General features: G+C 37.2%; 3 protein-coding genes across 7 annotated transcripts in view; 1 reads left to right on the top strand and 2 right to left on the bottom strand.

Moving 5' to 3' along the window:
* The window catches only part of LOC134811890 (titin-like), a 72,694-nt gene extending 53,139 nt beyond the window's left edge, over positions 1–19,555 (bottom strand). Inside the window, exon 1 of the mRNA XM_063819009.1 lies at positions 19,541–19,555. The gene's annotated coding sequence lies outside the window, so the exon portion shown is untranslated. The remainder of the gene's footprint in view (positions 1–19,540) is intronic.
* On the top strand, positions 646–15,590 carry LOC134811892 (thyrotropin-releasing hormone-degrading ectoenzyme-like). 4 transcript variants are annotated; one of them, XM_063819024.1, is made up of 21 exons: positions 646–718; positions 2,303–2,515; positions 2,647–2,725; positions 3,014–3,368; positions 3,534–3,692; positions 3,958–4,086; positions 4,267–4,352; positions 5,707–5,825; positions 5,987–6,109; positions 6,282–6,350; positions 6,664–6,819; positions 6,934–7,011; positions 8,441–8,590; positions 9,136–9,304; positions 9,498–9,688; positions 9,876–10,048; positions 11,587–12,060; positions 12,944–13,111; positions 13,348–13,486; positions 14,356–14,484; positions 14,838–15,590. In XM_063819024.1, exons 2-21 carry the CDS (start codon positions 2,348–2,350, stop codon positions 14,955–14,957), a joined length of 3,234 nt encoding a protein of 1,077 aa, XP_063675094.1. In that variant the 5' UTR covers positions 646–718; positions 2,303–2,347; the 3' UTR covers positions 14,958–15,590. The 4 variants fall into 4 exon arrangements, with proteins under 4 accessions (XP_063675094.1, XP_063675095.1, XP_063675096.1 ...); XM_063819025.1 differs by having other exon boundaries at positions 9,498–9,682; XM_063819026.1 differs by lacking the exon at positions 11,587–12,060.
* The window catches only part of LOC134811894 (uncharacterized), a 37,576-nt gene continuing 34,101 nt past the window's right edge, over positions 16,189–19,663 (bottom strand). For both annotated transcript variants that reach the window (XM_063819031.1, XM_063819030.1), the window contains 5 exons: positions 18,183–18,391; positions 17,887–18,009; positions 17,559–17,642; positions 17,167–17,270; positions 16,189–16,926 (listed from right to left, as the gene is read on the bottom strand). In XM_063819031.1, the coding sequence (XP_063675101.1) occupies positions 16,708–16,926; positions 17,167–17,270; positions 17,559–17,642; positions 17,887–18,009; positions 18,183–18,391 (739 nt within the window). In that variant the 3' untranslated portion in view covers positions 16,189–16,707. The remainder of the gene's footprint in view (positions 16,927–17,166; positions 17,271–17,558; positions 17,643–17,886; positions 18,010–18,182; positions 18,392–19,663) is intronic.

Below are 19,663 nucleotides of genomic sequence, written 5' to 3' on the forward strand. Positions count from 1 at the left end.
AGGGGGGCCTTATCAGTGTGGTGTCCTGCTGTCCCGGAGAGGTGGTAATCAGAGACCCCGTCTACCTCGCGTGATACCCGAGACCAGGTATTTACAGCAGGACCTAACTTGATTATCATACGGAGAAGGAGAGCATTCATCTATTATTTTATTAATATATATTTATATATCTCTACACACCTTCCCCTCTTGTCTTTTGCCTGTTGACGAGTGGAACACGTTGCTTCACCGCAATTAGTGGGATATTCCTGGCCCGGTTGAGGTGTCCTGGTGCACTACTCCAACCATAATAATACTTAGCTACTCTCCGCTCGTTTGCATTGCGTTTAAATTAGAACCCATACAAGCTTTCTGATACACGCTGACAAGCCGCAATTATCTTGTTATAATACAGCCCGTTTTTAGCACATATTTTTTTAGCACATATTTCCACACTCAACTTTCTCAAGAATTTGTTTTCAATGATCATTGTTGAAAGCTTTTCTGACTACTCATTATTTTAGCGGCATCATTGATCGCTGTTCAGATTGCTGTTCAGTTAAGCAGATATTTTTGCATATTACGTAGTCTCTTCATCCGTAAATATAAACGGGTTTCTTATTTTACAGGCTATCAACTGTAACACATTTTAACTTCGTCTTTCTGCTTAGTTTGAGAACCAATTTGCAATGCAATATCTTTCGTCAACTTCCTCAACGATGTAGTTCGGTTAACTAAGGTAAGTGTTCAGTGTTTGTGTAACGATATAAATAACATTGGGATAGGAAAACCTGGGGAATCAGTTCCTTGTCATGAAATACGGCTCAAAATATACTGCGAATCTCTCTATACCGGAACCTTGACATGCCGGGCCTCTCCTTTCCCGGCCCAAATGTTCAGTTAATTAGCTAGTTTTGTGCAAGAAATGTGATGTACAAAACTAGCTAATTAACTAACTAACATTTGGCGGTGATTTTGGTATATTTTTACTTTTGAACCGTATTTCATGACAATGCGACACAATATGTGCATATAAGGCCACAGTGGGCTAATGGCTGATGGGGTATATGAGAAGGTTAACAGGTTATTTGAGAGGCTACAGATACTGAAGATTGGGATCATTTGAATCTCTCTATACTGGGTTTTTCTACCCCGTACACTTTTCGTTTCTCCTTTAGAGGTCCGGTATATAGAGGATTGAATGCACCAGTTTCCCTTCACATAAACTTATAATAAACATGACGCCAATCCCCAGTTTCTGTTAAGCGTCAAGTATATAATTAAGCATAAAGCTCCCAAAGCAATAAGTAGTTTGGTAGGTAACAAACATATATGAGCAGCAGTGTTTTAAATGTCATGCTCTGTAATATGTTCTGATGCAACATGTTTGATGCAATCAGTTATTAAAAAAACCAGAGTACCAATTGTCCATATCTTACCGAGTTCTGAATTGCATAATTTACCAAAAGTCTTTTTGTACTATTGTGCAAAAGAATCGAGCTGTAGAATTATGGCCAATTTGGGTGCTTAGTCCAGTAATTATACTAGAGCTCGATCTGTCGTTCTGCCTGCTGGTATATGATTGATACCCGACAAGTCTTTGAGACACTAGACAGTGGTTCAGGTTATTGGCCCCGTCTGACAATTATTTCATCTAATCTCGATTTACTTTGTGGTGTGAAGGTGTTATGATTAAAAGGGTTACAGACACCAAATTTGTCTGCAGCTGTTCTACCCAAAAGTCAGCTGGTTTGGGATTCTTAGTTTGGTGCTGGTGTAAAATCCTTTATCAGTTCTAGCAATAAGAGCCTCATCACTATGCAATTCTGTACGATAACCTCGCGAATGAGAGTGTAGTATCGGTAATTACTACACGATCGTTATAGATATAATGTCCGATCGATAGCCCACTTTCGTAAGTGCCCGTAATTTTATCTCACCCGAGCTAGCAACACTTTGATAATTATAACCTTGATTTTTCAAGCTTTATTTCCTCCTTAACCAGTTGCATTGTGTTGCTGGCACGTACTGACAGACTCGACCATTAACATCTTCCCAACCTGAAAGAGATTGTATTGCACTGGACTGAAGTGCGCATATTTCACTTCGATCCATTGATTTTATGAAAAAGCTGGTCGAGTCGTGGGATTGCATGTAAACAATTTTTCACCTCTCCCAAACTTTATTTGCTGTACTTACGAAAAGCACTAAATATATTATATTGTCAATTTGGGAAAGTGATTCGGGACAATATAAGGAGATCATATTGACAATAAAAAAAATAATTCGTGAAATTTCTTCATACCACCATTATCTCTGTCAGGATCGAGAAGCGTGCAAAACACATTAGCCGATTAGAAGAAGGAATATGACAAGTTGGATGGTATGGAGTTTGTTGGTGGTGATGTGCAGAGCGGCAGGGGGAGAGTCAGCTGAGGATCAAGTGGTAGAGTTTGAGGACAGCAATGATACAGATCCTTTTGTGGATGACTTTGAGGATATTCCGTACAGGGGAAATATCCCGTCCTTCATCTCGGTTAGAACTTATTTTAATTGTTTGAAAAAACTAAATAGTTTTCCATAATAAAATGGATTAAGCTAAAATTTTGATTTTTTTTGAAATTTGTAATTCAAACCATTTCTGAAATACATGATTGTATTTTTCAGCCGCTTCACTACGGTATAGTATTAAAAGCGAACCTGAGAGATTGGGTTTACTCCGGAAGGACGCACGTGCTTATAAACAGTAAGTTTAACACCATAAGAATGTTCCAAAACTGAAGAGATACAAGGCTGGTGCAGGGCCGGTGCAGGGCCGGTGCAGGGCCGGTGGCAAACCACACCATCAATCCGTGCAGCTGTATTCTGTACCACAAAAACCTGCAATATTTAACTTTACGTTAACTGCAAAATTATATTGTTGCGTGCACACTTCCTCTCATTTAGAACATTTCCACTTCAATTTAAAATATTACGTTAACCACGTCATGTGTTTGCCCTGCTTCCAGTACCATGACCCCTGTCACAATTTCAGTCACTGAGCCGTGCGACCAAGTGCCTATTCACTCTGCTGGATTAAACATCAGCGACGTTTTCATGGCGACATACGAGCCGGAGGGGCGAGGCAGGAGAGTTCCGATCATGCAAGTGGTAGAAGACAAAAACCAAGAACTATTGCGGATTTATCCCCGTAGAATTCTTTATTCTGGAGTATATCAGCTGTTCATTGATTTCAAGAACGAGTTTGTTTCTGATTTGTTTTGGGGGTTTTATCAGAGCAGTTGGACGGATGAAAAGGGCTGGAAGAACAAAATGGTGACCACCCAGTTTTCACCTTACTGGGCTCGACACGCCTGGCCCTGCTACGATGAACCTAAATATAAGGCAACGTTAGTAAAAAATCAATCCTGTAATAGTTTTAGCGTTTGAGTAATGCAAGGTAGACAAGGTGAAAATGTGAACTTCAGAAAGCTCATTTCAAAACTCAAAATTATCAAATGACCACTTTATTGGTGTCATGCTTTGTTAGAAAAGAACAACATTCTCAATTTCAGGTTTAAGTTTTTCGTTGATCACGAGTCACAGTACTATGCCCTGAGCAACGGTGCTCAAGAGTCCAGAGAACCGATACGGTCGGGCTGGGTGCGGACCACTTTCGAAAGGACCCCTGAAATGAGCACCTACATTACTGCCATGATTATTACAAATTACAGGTACCATACCATTACCAACTACTCAACTACCACTATCACTACCAGCATGTATTTAAATAGGATCTGACATGTTACTTTTGAGTTGACATGATATTTCTGACTAGGCAATGGGGGAGGGGACTGGTGAATGAACTTCTAAAATTCTGGGGAAGTCAGATCACAATCTCATGTGGGGTATTCATTCATACTTTAAACTTAAAGAGCAACCATTTAAACTAAACACTAATTTAGCTGAGAAGTATAATTTATGACAGTATGACTGTAGGGATATCAAGGGAACGACAAAATCTGGAATTCCTGTTAAACTGTACGGGAGTCATGAAAAGCTACAGACCAGTCGGAGGATGCTTGACACAACTATAAAAACTATAGACTTCCTTGAAGAATACTTTGGGTAACGTTATATCTACTGTCTGCGTTTTACTTATTTTCTTGACAAATTAGCTAAAGAACGCATGATTTGCGCCGTATTCCGTACAGCCTAACCTCATTAGCAGCCCTCAACCTCTGATTTTTACAATCTTCTCATCATCCTCTCTCTACTGATAACGTAACGACCTCAAGGATATTTCAGGGTAGAGTACCCTATGAGCAAATTAGACGTGGTACCTGTACGGAGATTTGGGGTGGCTGCTATGGAAAACTGGGGTCTCATAACAGGTAATTCCGAATCACACCACACACGGGCCACCGGGCTGGACCAGTTTCTGCAGAATTCTTGGCTGTAGCTGATCTGCCATGACAAATGATGATTTAAGGAAATTTTACCCTGGAGCCAAACTGTATCCTGGATTTCGATTCTCGTAATTAGAAAGGCGTGATACTCAACATCAGTCAATAAATATCGAACTTTTAACACGTTCGACAAATTTTAACAAATTTGTCAAACTTTTGTCCAGTGGCCTGAACTTGTACAATCGAGCAGATTTGTTTTTTAAATCTCTCCATCAATGCAATGATCAACTATATGATAATGGTCAACCATGAGTTGACAGTCAAATGATAAACTTGTACAATTTAAATGAGTTAACAAGTGTTATACGCCAAAAATCACAGATAAGATTGGACTGACAGAACTATACTATTACAGTCCTTGATGTTTTTGATTTCATATTAAATTACCATTACTAGTTTGAAACGTACTGAAAAAAACGTATAATTTTATCTTGATTGCAAGGATCTTCACAACTTATTGAAGTATTAACGAGATTTGGTTTTCACACGTTCGCGTTTGCAACTTTCCCGCTCTTTTTCCAGCCTGCACAGTGCACATATTGATACAGATAAAATATGTTGACAATAATGAATAATGTGCATGATTTAAGTTTTTCGAATGTTTGGATATCATATTACGCTTATCTCATTGAGATTGTAGGAGAAAAATGTATTATAACCAGTAAAGCTAAGTACAAGAAATAAGATATTTCGATTATTGATTTGGATTTGGCGACAAAAGAAAACAGTAGGAGTATATTTTCTGAAATTCCAGAGTCGAAGACTTTCATGAGCTTCTAATTTTTCAATTTTTTTGAAAAGCAATAAATTAAATCAAGATTAAAACTCAAAGACAAAATGCTAACCTCTAAATTCTTCAAAAACTTTAAAGAATAGATCTGGTACATTTCCATCGATGTAATTCATGAAAAATTTTAGAGCCGGTTAGAAAGAGGGTTGCAATCTCGCGTTTCTTATTGTATTCTGGTCCTTAAGACGAGTATGGCCGTCAACATTTTTAAATTTTGCATTCTTTATAAACCCAAAAGACATACCTAGAATACCTAGCATATCAGTCACATCGATTGACTTGCGATTCTCGCGAATTCATTAACAAAGTTATTAAACTAAAAGGTTTCAGATTCAAATTTAACGGGGAAGCAATCTTGTGACAGAATAAATTAACTTTCTGCTCAGAAATTTGGCATTGACCCATTATATTCAAAGTTCGATCAAACCGACTTATTTGCACTATCACCCTGAAAAACGTTCACTTTTTTAACAAAGTTTATGCTCTCAGCTCGGGAAGACATTGCGAACTTTGACCCAACGGTTCACAGCGCACAGTGGGAACTCCAAGCAAGAGTCATCATGGCACATGAGGTCGCTCATATGTGGTTCGGTGATCTGGTTACACCGGTTAGTTTACTTTGATTAATAGCTTTGTTAACAGATTATTTTATAACTTTGTTCACAGATTTGTTTATACTTCTATAGCTTTGTTCACAGATTAACATGGTATGAAATATAAAGTATATGGTATATCTTAACTGTAAAGTTTTAAAGTCTGTAAATTTCAGAAATGGTGGGACAACATCATTCTCAAAGAGTCGACTGTCTCGTGGTTCATGGTGTTTGCTGCTGATGCAATCTTCGACGATTTTAACTTCAGTGACGAGTACATGGTCACGTACGAACTAATTGTGAGCATTATTGAAATTATACAAAGGTTAAAGCTTACATTTGTCGATTTCGACGAAAATGTTGAAAATTTGCAGGATATTAATCATAAATTTAGAGCTGGATATCAAACTCCAGCCATTCCTCCACTCAAAATAAGGAATGTAGGATCTTTATAGAGTGTCCAAATTTCAGAGAGGTATGGATAAAGACTCTAGCGTGAACTCTAGACCTGCCATAGCGAACCCAGAATCGCAGGACGAGGTTTGCAGGCAGATCAAGATTTAGTTTAGATGTTTACTTTGCTCTTATTATTATATTATTATATACTTATATATAATGACTATATATAGTCATGAAATACTAGCATATATATAATATATATATGTATATTATATATGTATATATAATATATGTATTATATAAATATTATATAATATATATATATATTATATATATATATTATATATATATATAATATATGCTAGTATTTCATAACCTTGCTAATGCCAGACATTACTTCATTTCTCGTGAAGTCGAGATTTTATAGAACAGTCGATGAGCACATGATTTTCAGATAATGAACTTGTTTGACGAGATAACGTATCAGCGAGGTGGTAATCTGTTCAGGATGATCTACCACATTATGGGTCCTGCGCCCTTCAAAGCTGCCATTCACAATTACTTATCAGAAAATGCGTTCAACACTGCTCAAATGACAGATTTGACTCAGGTACTGCAAATTTTTTCAGATTGTCTGTATTATTTTGCCGCCCAAATTTTAAATCACTGCTCTCGGAGATATCAAGGTTATGTACATTTATCTTACCTATGGTTCGTATTTCAGAATTTGCAAGACGAAGCCCCAGAATATGATTTAAAATCCTTGATAGAAAGATACACATTGCAAAAGAACTTCCCTGTGGTAAGAGTAATTCTAATTGTAATCATTGCATTAACGAAAGCAGAAAAAATTACGTTACATTATAAAAAGCTTTTCAAATTCTGAGTTTATGTCTGTATGTGGTTTATAAAATCCATGGTTCCCGCTTGCGCGTGTCACAACAAACTCCACACTTTTCAGTAAACTTATCAGTTATCCGAATTAAGACATTTTATTGTTGAAGTAATTTGATTATCTTGCACCTTATATTTGGTGGGTGTAGAGGTTCATGGGCACACGATACCGCAAAAACAGGAGTGGTGTAGGGTTTTAAAAGACATAATGATTACTGACATGCCGTACCACTTTATCTTTGGAATGAGAGGAGGGTTTATTTCCTCGGCCAGAATTTATCAAGAAGTTTCATAATAAGATTATCTGTACCTGCGGCCAGTTCAACTGTTAATATACCAGGTGGGAGGTGATGAACTTTAGTTATTTCGACACATAACAATATGGTGGTAGTTATTCAGGGCTTTGATTAATCAATTGGGTAATAATGAAAGCTGATTAATCGATATCACGTGTCATAACAATTATGGTCTACCTTCCTACCAGCATCCAGATCTGTAACACCCTGTATAGTAGTACATTAACTTCCATTAACTGCCATCAATTTACGGTTTACCCTTTGACGTACCATTATAATAGTAAGGTGTTATATTTCCTGGGTGGTCCAATATCTTAGTTCCGACAAGAAATGTTGCAACAGTTCTTCGCCGTTTGACAGCAGCATGCACGCTAATTTTAGTTCAACATTCCACATCAAATGTTAATCAACTCAAATTAGCATTCAATAAAATCGGCTAAAAATCAAAGAACACTGTGAATTGAGTAAATTGTGAATTAAATTCACTTCATAAGTTCATTATGCGGACCAGTACTAAGTGCAATATTTAATGAGGTGTCAGCAAGCCTGACAACTCACACCCAGCTGGTGGTGCAGCTCCATGTTCAGATATCTAAGTGGAACTCCTGACTCAGTAGTTCCACTTAGGTGCCTTGGAAGTCAGGGTTCGTGGACTCATGATGCATAAAAAACAATCCTATTAAATTCAAGTCACGTGTAAAATCTCATTATGTTATATAATATAGTTACACATTTCACTCGATTGCTCAATAGAAGCTTGTATGTAATATAACTGCAGGGTCAAAAGGGACAATGCACTCCTCAATATTTGATCCCTGATAATTTAAAGAAAAGTTTTCTGAGTTAAGGACAGAGACAGGATTCTAAATTTTGTTTAAAATAGAGGTTATGATTAGGTTGGAAATGATTTGGTTAGAGTAAGGTTCATGGTTTATCTTTAATTCTTTAAGTTATGGTGTCTTCGTTAGGATTTGTCATAACATATCACACCAAGAGAAGAACAACATTAAACAAGTACTTTTCACCACCTAACTCTGTCAGGTGCACGTAAAGATGCTGAATAGAACACACATACTAGTGACACAGGAGAGGTTCCTCTTCACTAACAAAGAAGCAGTGGATGACTCACCTTATAACTATACGTGGCATATCCCCTTTACTTACACCACCGACGCAGAGCGGGTCGACAAGGTTTGTAGAGGCATTTTGTGTTCCTGGTTGAAGCCTCATTGAGTGCGCGGCGCGGCACAGTAACGCATCGCGCTACAACATTTTGTGTTCCTGGTTTGCGATTCATTTGTAGTTCGTTTAATCTTTAGTCAGTGATTAAGTATAAATTGCAGGGCAGGACCAGAGAGTGGAACTGGAATATTAATTTTATTTATTCACCCGCATTTTCAGCTTCACCATTACGAAGAAAATGTTTTAACCCTTGCAAGGCTCACCCATGAGTCATGTCCCTTAATATGGTCAAACTTGACACTGTCAAGCGAATTTTAATTGCTGCTAAATAGCAAAAGTAACGCCCAGCCATTTTCCAACTCAACATCGGCGAAGGCCCATAATAGAACATAAATGTTTAAACACTTCCTCGATGCAATATTTGAATTTCAATCATAAACTAAAATTCATTTTTTCAGCTCAACAAAATCTAAAAATTGAGGCGAATAATCTCTTAGTCAATGCAATGAATGCTGATTGGTTGCCTTAATAATTACCTAAGGCCACTCCTTCAGGTACAAATCCTCACGGAGAGGGAGAATATAGTGGAACTTTCCAAACCAGCGACCTGGATCAAAGTCAACAACGACTTCAGAATGTACTACATAACTAACTACGATTTAGTTGGCTGGAAGAAACTTTATCACCAGCTAGTTGAAGACCACACGGTCTTCACCACAACAGGTCAGTTGAAAGAAGAAACACTCATTAACTCAGATAATTGATATAAGCTGATGCCTGATGATTAAGCTAAATGTTTGAGGGGGGATGTTAGGTGAAGGAGGGTTTAAACTTAGGTATCTGGAAGAAAGTTCCATCTCTTTAACGTTCTTAATCTCCCCAAACCATTATTAACTGACGGCGCCCATTACATCAGATAGGATACAACTACTATCTGACCTGCTAAACCTGGTGACAGCTGACAAGCTAGATATCACCTTCCCTCTGCAGTTCCTGACCTACATGAAGAAGGAGACAGAGTTTGGGCCCTGGAAGCTGGCTACAGAGCATTGGAACCACCTCATTAACCGCATGTCACCCGCAGAAAAGTTCGCCGCCAAGGTAAAGGTAGGATGAGCATGGAGCGTATTGTGAGTTAAGTGTGAATATCCGAGCAGAGCACAACTTACCGGAGGTGTCTTATATCTTTTATCATTAAACATTTTTATGGCATGCTCATAATGTTCACCATTTTGCCCTTTGACAATATTTTATCTATAAGAAATTGACATTTACCCCAACACGATTTTTCCAGATATATGCAAGAGATTTAATGGATGAAGCATTGAAGGAAGTGGTTAAATTAAATACCTCTTATAATAAACCAATCAAAGAAAGGTTGCTACAGTTTGTTTTGGTCGACACGGGGATGACAGTCGACCATCCTGTTGCTCACGAATTCATCGATAAGCTCGGGGAATTGTCAAGGTAATTGGGTTATGTATTTCTTGTTTTTATATTTATTATAACATCCGTTGAATTTCAGTAATCAAATCTCTCAGTTTTTCCTGATTTGAGCGACCTTACTGCCCACAGTTTAAATGGTCGGATTGTTCGATCATCATTACGCGACAAATAATGCGTAAAAATAATTTACTTGGACAAATGAGGACTTCGATACTTAATCATAAATTTTACCTATCAAATTATTATATTTATACTTTTACTATCTGCAGAGAGAGAACGTTTCCAATTTACTGGATAACCCGTAACCGACCCTATTTAAATTCTCATTAATATCCAAATCGACTCGTCTAGTTTACTGTTTATTAATAAATCGACACTCTCTTAATCTTTCAAATGATTAACGATAAATCACCGATATATTATAAAATGCTCACTTCAGTATCCATTAGTAAATATATTAATTAGACAATATCCCTGTCTAGTCATCGACTACTGATATATATTATCTTCATTAGTAAACATTATATATTAGTTAAGACTATAAATCTGTTCTTAAGAGAACTACAAATCACAATACCCACTTTTAAATAACGTGTTCTCAAGTAAATAAAACTAAAACTCCAATACAGCCAGAGTTGGAATTTGATAACAAGCTATAAAATCGAAAAAATGCTCAGGTGCTTGGTTTATGGTTAGAATTACATGACAAACATTATATTTCTTGCCCCTTTCTGGAATCTTTTGACAACAAATCCTGAGTCGTTCCACAGTTTGTTAAAGTGAAGGGCGACAAATCCACGCCTTTCGAACACTCTGTATTTATAACCTTGCTAACCTTTATCCCTAATCCCACCTTAACCTTCATTACATGCCCTGCCATAGCAGACATATATAGCTGTCAGTTACCGGTTACGAGCCATCATTTAGACCTACGGACCGTCAAGTACAGCCACATAATATATCCTGCAAGTACATGATCACATTCTGCAGAAACTGTATGATTATATACTTAATTTCTTGTCACATCTGTGTAGTATTCTAACAATCTATGCGGCGAACACTGACGTAGATTTTATTTTAAGTAACCGAGTAACGATTGTCGGCTATTTTAAGAAGTCTGTAGGTATACAGGTTATGTAATTTACGGTATGCGACAAGTAGATCAGGTCAAAGAACGGAGAGCCTTAGTAGAACTTAAGTTAACTGACAGGATTGCCTATATAGTATAATGATATCATTTGACGGTAGATAGATGGATAGATGGTAAGGTAGATGGATCGAGAGGGCTATTAAAATGAGATATTTATAATATTATATTCAAGTTGGAAATTCTCCAGTCAGATTTGTGCCGTGTGGGTTTACTGCCTTAAGAGAACATATAACGGAGAGAATTCTCAACTAATATTGACCATGATGGTACTTTGCGATGACTCTCTCAATCCAATTCAAAACAAAAATGTAGAAAATCACCCATGAGCTAAATCATATAGCGTACATGATATCAAGTTCATGATATCAAGATTGCGTATCCTTTGTTCATATTTATAATATTTTGCAAGAGATGGGACAGCTCCAGGAATACGAACCCTGGTGAGGACCGACCCACTGAGAAGAAAACGGTTCAACTTAAACTTGCTAGACATCAACCTACATTCGTACCATTGGGAAGGTAGACACAACAAGGGCCCGCAGAAGCAACTCCTGTTTAATATATCTGATGAGGAGGTCACTGGACCGACACAGGAGATGATAACAAAGAGCTCTGGGATATTTCCTTTTAACGACACTACACCGCCTTATCCCAACCCACAACCCCTTGACCCAGACTCTGGCTGGATCCCGGAGGAGAAGAATACGGAGGAAAGTATAGACTCGGAGCCAGCTACAAAACCGGGACCAGCTACGGATATGATCAGTTTTGATTGGGACAATATGTCTGATTTAACCTCCCCCTCTTTCCAAGACCCTCTAGAGAGAGAAAAGCGATCTAGTAATAATAGAAGACACTCATCAAGACGGAGATCGCAACAACAGTGAGGAATATGTGACATGATGCACGAGTAAGGGCTGAGTAATGCACGACAGTATTGCACACCTTAGTATTGCACCTTATTAGTGCACGTGCTAGTATTGCGCCTTATTATTGCACCTTATTAGTGTACGCTAGTATTACGCCTCAGTATTACGCCTTTGTATTGCACCTTAGTATTACACGATGGTATTGCACCTTATTATTGTACATTACTATTGTACGATAGTATTGCACGACAATATTGCACGACAGTACTGCACCTTAGTATTGCACGACAGTATTGCACGCTAGTTTTGAACGTCAATGATATTATGCGTCAAATGAATATTTATTTCATCTCATTCCTCTTAAATAAAATTCTTGCGACCGTAACAATTTTTGCATACACACATTATGTCTTTCAAAGCTGCATTGCATGAACATCCATACCCATTCCTCATAATCCTTCTGTAGAGGAGGAGTTCGTCAAGGTTTGTATGATCACCACTACCATGACCACAATCCACATAACCCATTAAAGAAAACATGAATTATCAATCGGATTTGCCTATATAAGTATATAAATTCAAATTTCAGATTATGCAATGAATGAGCATTTAAAATGAAGTATTTAACTATCTGTGATCTAATATGTGATATTGATCCACCTAGTTCACGTATAATGATGTAATGCATCGAATAGTTGGGATGAGTCACACCAAGAGTCAAGATAACGTAATTTGTACTCAGCTAGGCTTTACTCTAGAGGAGGATTGGCAAACGAAGGAAAAATAGCCAAAGTTTAGATTACGGTTGTATATTATTGCCCATTTCCCAGTACCTGCCCTAAATAAAGTCTTATTAACTCACAAATTATTTATAAATTTAATTGATGAACCAATCAGTGCGACATCAGGAGAAGGAACAGAACCAGGGATAGTGTATCTACAGAAGCTCCGGAGAGCAAAGACAGATAAGAAGTATTGGACTGAACTGCTTCATACATTACCCAGTATGAAGAACCCTGATGATATCAGAGACACGTATTGGATATTGTGTGATACTAACAATGTGTGAGTTTTATTACTTACTTAAGTTATGAGTGATAGTTTGTAATAACTAAAGGTTGGGTATGTAGTCCCAGTAAGTTTGGGAGTAGTCAAGATCTAAACGCTGGAAAAGTAAGTGACAGATGGATGGTATTGAATATAGGACTATAAAAAATTCCAATTACCATTCCAATTACTCCAATATTTTTTGATGAGATACTCAATGTTACAAATCAAGTTAAAAGTGTTGTTTATTTCAGAACGGCTTTGAAAGCTCTGTTAGAAAATTCCCTCCAAGGATCAGAAGACACCCAACAAGAAGCTCTAGACATTATCAGCAAAACCAAACCTGAGGTTGTCTGGAAGTTCTTCAAGAAAAACTACGATAGGTACTACCAGGTAAGATACAGTTTCATAATGTGATGAGGAATTTTTTTTCTTACTGTCATTCAAGTGCGGCTCGAGAGCAGGCAACTATTTACTCGCTTATACAAACTTCTTCCCCATTTTTAATTAAATTTATTCGTTTATCTTCCAGACGCCACTGAATGGTAATTATCAGATTTGAAAATAAGCATAGAGTTATAAAATGCCGGGTCTAAGTAACAGGCCCACAATTTCCAAGATTAAAGTTATTTCTAATTGTACCTACTTAAGTACTTAGCATTGCATAACTACGAGACGTGCGTTGATCATCGGTTGAAAAGTCGCTTGAAACATTATCCTGATATCGAAATTCTGGATGGTTTAACCAAATTGCTAGCTTAAGTAAGCTTATCCTTAATATCCCTGTACTACAACATGTTTAAAGTTAGTATTCCCACTCACTGAGACTGTTATTATAATAATATAACCGTTAAAATTATCGCTTTTGATTGGTCCAGAGCACATGTCCTCGACAGGATTACCGTCTTTAAAGTAATTAGTTGGGTAAAGCATGTGGTCAACTGAGTTTCGCAGGAACCACCGAGTTTTTCCAAGAATTGTTCCAAGGGTTTAATTTTAACTGAAAACCTCTAATTTGTATACTATAATATATGTATAGTATTGTATAATAGTTTTAGGAGTAACCCTTGGTTAAAAGGATAATATCCGTTGAAATGAAGTAAATACACTAAGACAACTTCACTTGACAGGGTCACTGATATCGAGCATTTTTGTAAGATATTGTATAAATATAAAATATCTATACAGAACTGTTATAGTACATTTCCCCTTCTCCACATCCCATTATAGTGCAAAGTTTTTACCGCTTATATTTGTTTCAGCTGTATGGAAAGTCGCAGTTTACTATGGCGTACCTTATACAAATCGTGACCGAAATGCTTAACACAAGTGACATGAAAAATGATGTCAAGTCATTCTTTAAGTCAAACGATCCCGGCACCGGAGAACCTGTAAGTTAATATACTGATTAATTGAGTAATTAACCAATTCAAAAGTTAAAATCAATCATGAAATTAATTATTATATTAGTCACTTTATGCACAGATTTTTGTCACAATGCAAGAACTATTGGATCATCTGAATCAATTTCTAGATCAAATTCGTTTGTCTACTTACCGAGAAATTCAGAATCCAGTTTTCTCACTGGAAGTGGATGTAAAATAACCTGTCACAATATAGTATAGGTACCCTTAACCCAGTATTGGTATCAGAACTCCAAGGGCAACAATAAACTGCGACTTTGTAGCGTTTTCCTTCAATAATTTGACAGTAATTTGTGAACATAACTGCTTCCCCATCTCAGGGTATGATGGCAGGATTAGAGCAGATAGCAGAGAACATTAGATGGAAGAAGAATCACAGACACAAATGCAGAAACTTCTTCTTTACATACGCCAGGAAACATGCTAAGGGTAAAAATTAAAGAATTTTCGAAGATTTGTGCTTTGCGAATGTGAGCCCATGGATCTGGGCGCAAGTGGAATTTATGCATTATTTATCAGAAGCATAATAAATATAATGGAAATGGAGGGATTGTGACATTTTTAAACTGTCGGTGATAAAACATTATAATATACTTAAACAGCTAAATTATTTCAGATTAGGTTTGAACTGATTAAGATTTACTTTACAATAAATGAATATATTCAGTAAAACCCCGATTGACCGCGCCCCAATTTGCCGCAAACCCCAATTTACCGCGGGTGTTTCCTTTCCTCAAACTTTGCGGTAAATCGGGGTTTTATTAATATTGTATTTGCGAAATTTAATTATCTTGATGATACATCATTATATCAATTATTGCAATTACTATTGTACATAACAGTAGTTTTAATTTATACACCAATTTGTACTGTTACTGTTACATGTTAGCCTATTCAAAGTGGCCGCGAGCATTTGGTTTTAGGGTTTTATAATATTTGTTGCCTTTTTTAGGGGTTACTTTTATATTCAAATTGATTTTTATTCAGATTTTACCCTCCACATTTGATCCTTACAGTGATTAACAGGGTCGATTACTGGGAGTGGATATATAAGGATGATGATTTATCACTCTACACTCGACTGTCACGTGACTTTTTCAACCTGGCCCTGAACACTGAACTACATTTCGAAACCCTAACCCTCTAATCTGATCCTAACCCTAACCCTAAGTCTAACAATAACATATGCTTAAACCCAAACGATAAATTAGACCAACTTCCTTCTACCGTCGATAGTTTTTCCCAAATATCTCGCCAGGGGAGCACTTTAACCCCATGTCATGGGCCGGGTGATTCGGAATCAGCGTCCGAAAGAAAATCTCGAAGATCGAGTGTAGAGTGATTTAGCACGCTCGGATAAACATTAAACTGTTTTTATTTTCATATCATATCATACGTATACAAATTTGTTTTTATGTGCATGAAGGAAATAGGAAGATACAGCGAAGACGTTTTCGTTAATTTGACTTTATGGCAACTTTAAATTTCCTCCGTCATCCTAGACGCTTCAATTTCAAATTAAACAAACTAGTCCTTCAAAATTTAAACATGATTATGACTATATTTGGCGTTTTTTAGCCGTCGTTTTGTAGATGTTGCAACGCCCGTTACGCCCTGTTGCCTACCTTGAGTGAGGAACTAATCCGCAAATAAATGAAACAATAAAATATTATGAAATGAAAACAAAAATTAAACAAACTAGAAATCACAGCAAAACATAGATAACAAAACTCATCTAAAGAAAATGAAGTTGAAAAATGTATTAAATTTCATTCTCCAACCACTCTCGAATCATGTAATTATTTTTATTTCAATAAATAACACAATAGAATGAAATATTGAAAATAAATAACGCACTTGATCTCATAACACCACACAATACACATGCAAGAAAATTAATATAGATTTACTAAATTACATTCCACTTCTCATCTCTTTATGCTATCTCTAGTTCTTTTATATACTCTACCAATGTATTTGATATCGTAACAGTACACGGTTGAACTTTTTATCTCATAAAAAAGCAAAAAAATAAATAAAAAATACAAGTCTTTAGTCTTAAATCCTTATTCTGACAAGGATCATCCCCTGGTTTATCTGAGAGACTATTTCTGGGCGACCGAGAACTGCACACTCGGCCGAGGATTGATTTATCAAAAGCATTGAAAAGCATGACGTAATCATGACTTGTCATGACGTCACGCTAGCAGTTGGCGCACCGCCAGAGACGTGATTGTTCGTTTCTCGCTCAAACAACACCGGATTGTCTATGAGATACTGGGTGAAGCTGTTGATATTGTTGATGTCCGCGAGGGTAGTGATTGTGTGTCGGCTCCACGTTAGGTTTGGACCAATTACGATTGAGAGATTTTGTGACGTCATAAGGTTTTGCGAGGAGCTGCTTACTACCTGAAGAACAATATATTGTTACTTATTATGGACATTCTATAATCACTAAAATAATAAAAGGTTGACATTTGAAACGGCTAAAACTTACGAAGAGGTAAAGGTTCTTAAACAAAGTAACTTAAGAATTCTAGAGGCTAGTAAAGTATCATACTTGCGACGAGAATTAAAAATTTCAATCATTATAGGAATTTTGTTTTACAATAATCAGGAATATGACAAATTCTCATTTCCTTAACTCACCTTATTTAAAAAGAGCATGAGAGCTCGGACACAACAGTAGTGAACTGGAGGTATACTTTCTAACAGCTTCTTGCTCAGTAAAAGCTGGGTTTCAGCTGTAAACTCTGGAAATGGAAGTCGGATTAATTTCATTGCGATTATATAGAGTAAAAATTAGCGAACCTTGTTCAAATTAATAAATTTGATGGATTAAAGTTAAACGTGGTCAGAAGCCCAATACAAGAAATTTGTGCAGTCTAAGCATGTTTTTAAATTGATAATGATAGTAAACAATAACCAAGCTCAGACAACATGCCACTCCAAAACTTTGAACATATCACGAGGAAATATGGACAGAACTGATACGAGATTGGGGACGGGTTCTATAAACAAACAAACAAAGAATAACGTACCGTTCCATGAAGAGATAGTAGGGTACGCCTCGAATGTGAGTAAAGGGATAGAGAGCTCACGCAGATATGTCTTCAGTGCCGCAGCTGTAAGAATGAGTAATGAGTAATAATGAGTAATGAATATTATGTACCTGTATTCATTTCTTAAACATCTTTAGGTTCTGGTTAAGGTAATCTAGAAGCACACAACTTTTGGTGACCTTGAAATAACTATAAAAGATTAAAGAAGATAACACTAACAGATTAAGTATAATCTAAAAGAACCCAGGTTATAGCTGTTGGTAACTATAATAGGAGATAACAGATATCAGATTTAGTAGAAACCTACCAATAGTGTGGGGACAGTAGTTGTCGAGGTCTATACTCTGACCAGTATTGTAGCACTCTTTAATAGCTTTCAACTCAGTCGCATTTCCGCATCTTCTGAACAATCCCTCCTCTGTGATGTTCTCTGGAGTGAAAACTGCGTTAGTTTCGAGCACCTATTGTGACAAATCACAACTACAGACTAAACGCGTAATTAATAATATGGCTCTGCAGTCTGCAATCTAAGAGCCATGTTCGAAGTGATGAACCAAGAAAGAAATTTTAAACCATTAAATGTAAATTAATCAAACAACTCACTGTCCAAAGAGAGAAGGTCAATACAGTCAGAAATAACTTGTGGCACCTCGTCAGTATCGAGCAGCGTGCCCCCAAACACTCTCATGTACCCCGGCTGAGAGAAAGCGTGGATGTCTGACAGCCCTTGATCGAACTTTCCACCACAGTTAGCAAGTCCTGTGGTGTTAGTCATGTTGTCTACTGACCGAGCTCGCAGGTTCTTATCGTGCCTGAAAAGATGGGCGTGTAAGTTATTGTGCTATTTGATTGGTACCTGAATTATTTGGTTAATGGATACAAAATTATAACTGATCTGCAGACTGCAACGAGGCAATAATAGACGGCGACTGTTAAAGATTTATCACAAGACCCACTGGCACTACAAGCTAAATATAGCCTAAATATTGATAAGATCAGACAGTGACTTCTAGTTCTACACCCCTCCCATCCACTGTAATAGTGAGACCCACCTTCTTCTTCTGTATTTCATAAGTCTGCTACACAAAACATAGTATTTGCAGCACTTCGAGTCCAGGAGGATGGACACGATCTTGTTGTGCTTTAGTGCAATTGCTGCGGTCATGTTGCACATATCTAAAATACAACGGGTAATTCTCACTGGACACGAAAAAGGAACACTCTGAATGCGTAGGATGATAGAATGTGAGCTTTATAGCACGGACAATGAACATACAACGTAATGTCACGTGGTACAGGACGCAATGATTAAGTTGTCAGCTGGCGCCCTTGAACTTAAGGACGTATACGGTAATAAAGCAGAAAGCTTTCTAGTAAGACACAGTCAATAGTACGTCGAGGGGTAACCAGAGAGAGCATTTTAACCATATATAGATCTATTAAAAATAATGTGCCATCGCCCATTACTTTTAGTCTATCCGAGTGGGATTAAATCTAAATATAGTGCTATTCGAAAACTCGAAAGTTTTTGCAAGCAGCTGGTGTCGCGACAGAAGGTTTTAATTTCCACCTAAAATTCGTTAGGACATGAGCCTATTACGAGAGCGCTACAATTACCACAGCAATGAAATGGTAAAAGCAAAGGACTGAACAGTGCAAGTAAGCATAGAGTAAACACTCTTCAACGGTTGTAGCCTCCAGCCGTCACAAGTAAATACCACTTACAAATAGCGAGGTGTCGCGTGGGGTGGATAACTTGGCTCATGTCCACCACCACGCGTAGTTGAGCGGGGGGTGGTGGTTTCTGGGCATGTTTGACAGATCTGGAGATGCCGTTATTTGTAAATTCCACGTTCAAATAAACCGTCAAATATCTCCGTTTATTGATTACCTAACTTGTCTTATCAAGATGTTAAATAGAGGATCAGACGAAGTCTGTAAACGTCATATCATCAGATAACTTCATCAAATTATTTAATTTCGTATCTATGCCTTATGACACAACTTCGTTCATTGACATCATTGAACTAAACGGCTATAAAATTTACTTTGCATAGTAACTGCATCAGTAATACGTTGAGGAA

This window comes from Bolinopsis microptera, chromosome 2, assembly GCF_026151205.1.
Source record: "Bolinopsis microptera isolate Bmic1 chromosome 2, MBARI_Bmic_1.0, whole genome shotgun sequence".
Classification (NCBI taxonomy): Eukaryota; Metazoa; Ctenophora; class Tentaculata; order Lobata; family Bolinopsidae; genus Bolinopsis; species Bolinopsis microptera.

Excerpts from the sequence above, each read along its gene's own strand:
- LOC134811892 (XM_063819024.1), top strand. The coding sequence starts at position 2,348 with ATGACAAGTTGGATGGTATGGAGTTTGTTGGTGGTGATGTGCAGAGCG. Across the intron at positions 2,516-2,646 it reads ATATCCCGTCCTTCATCTCG|CCGCTTCACTACGGTATAGT; the intron begins GTTAGAACTTAT and ends TGTATTTTTCAG. Across the intron at positions 13,487-14,355 it reads ACTACGATAGGTACTACCAG|CTGTATGGAAAGTCGCAGTT; the intron begins GTAAGATACAGT and ends TATTTGTTTCAG.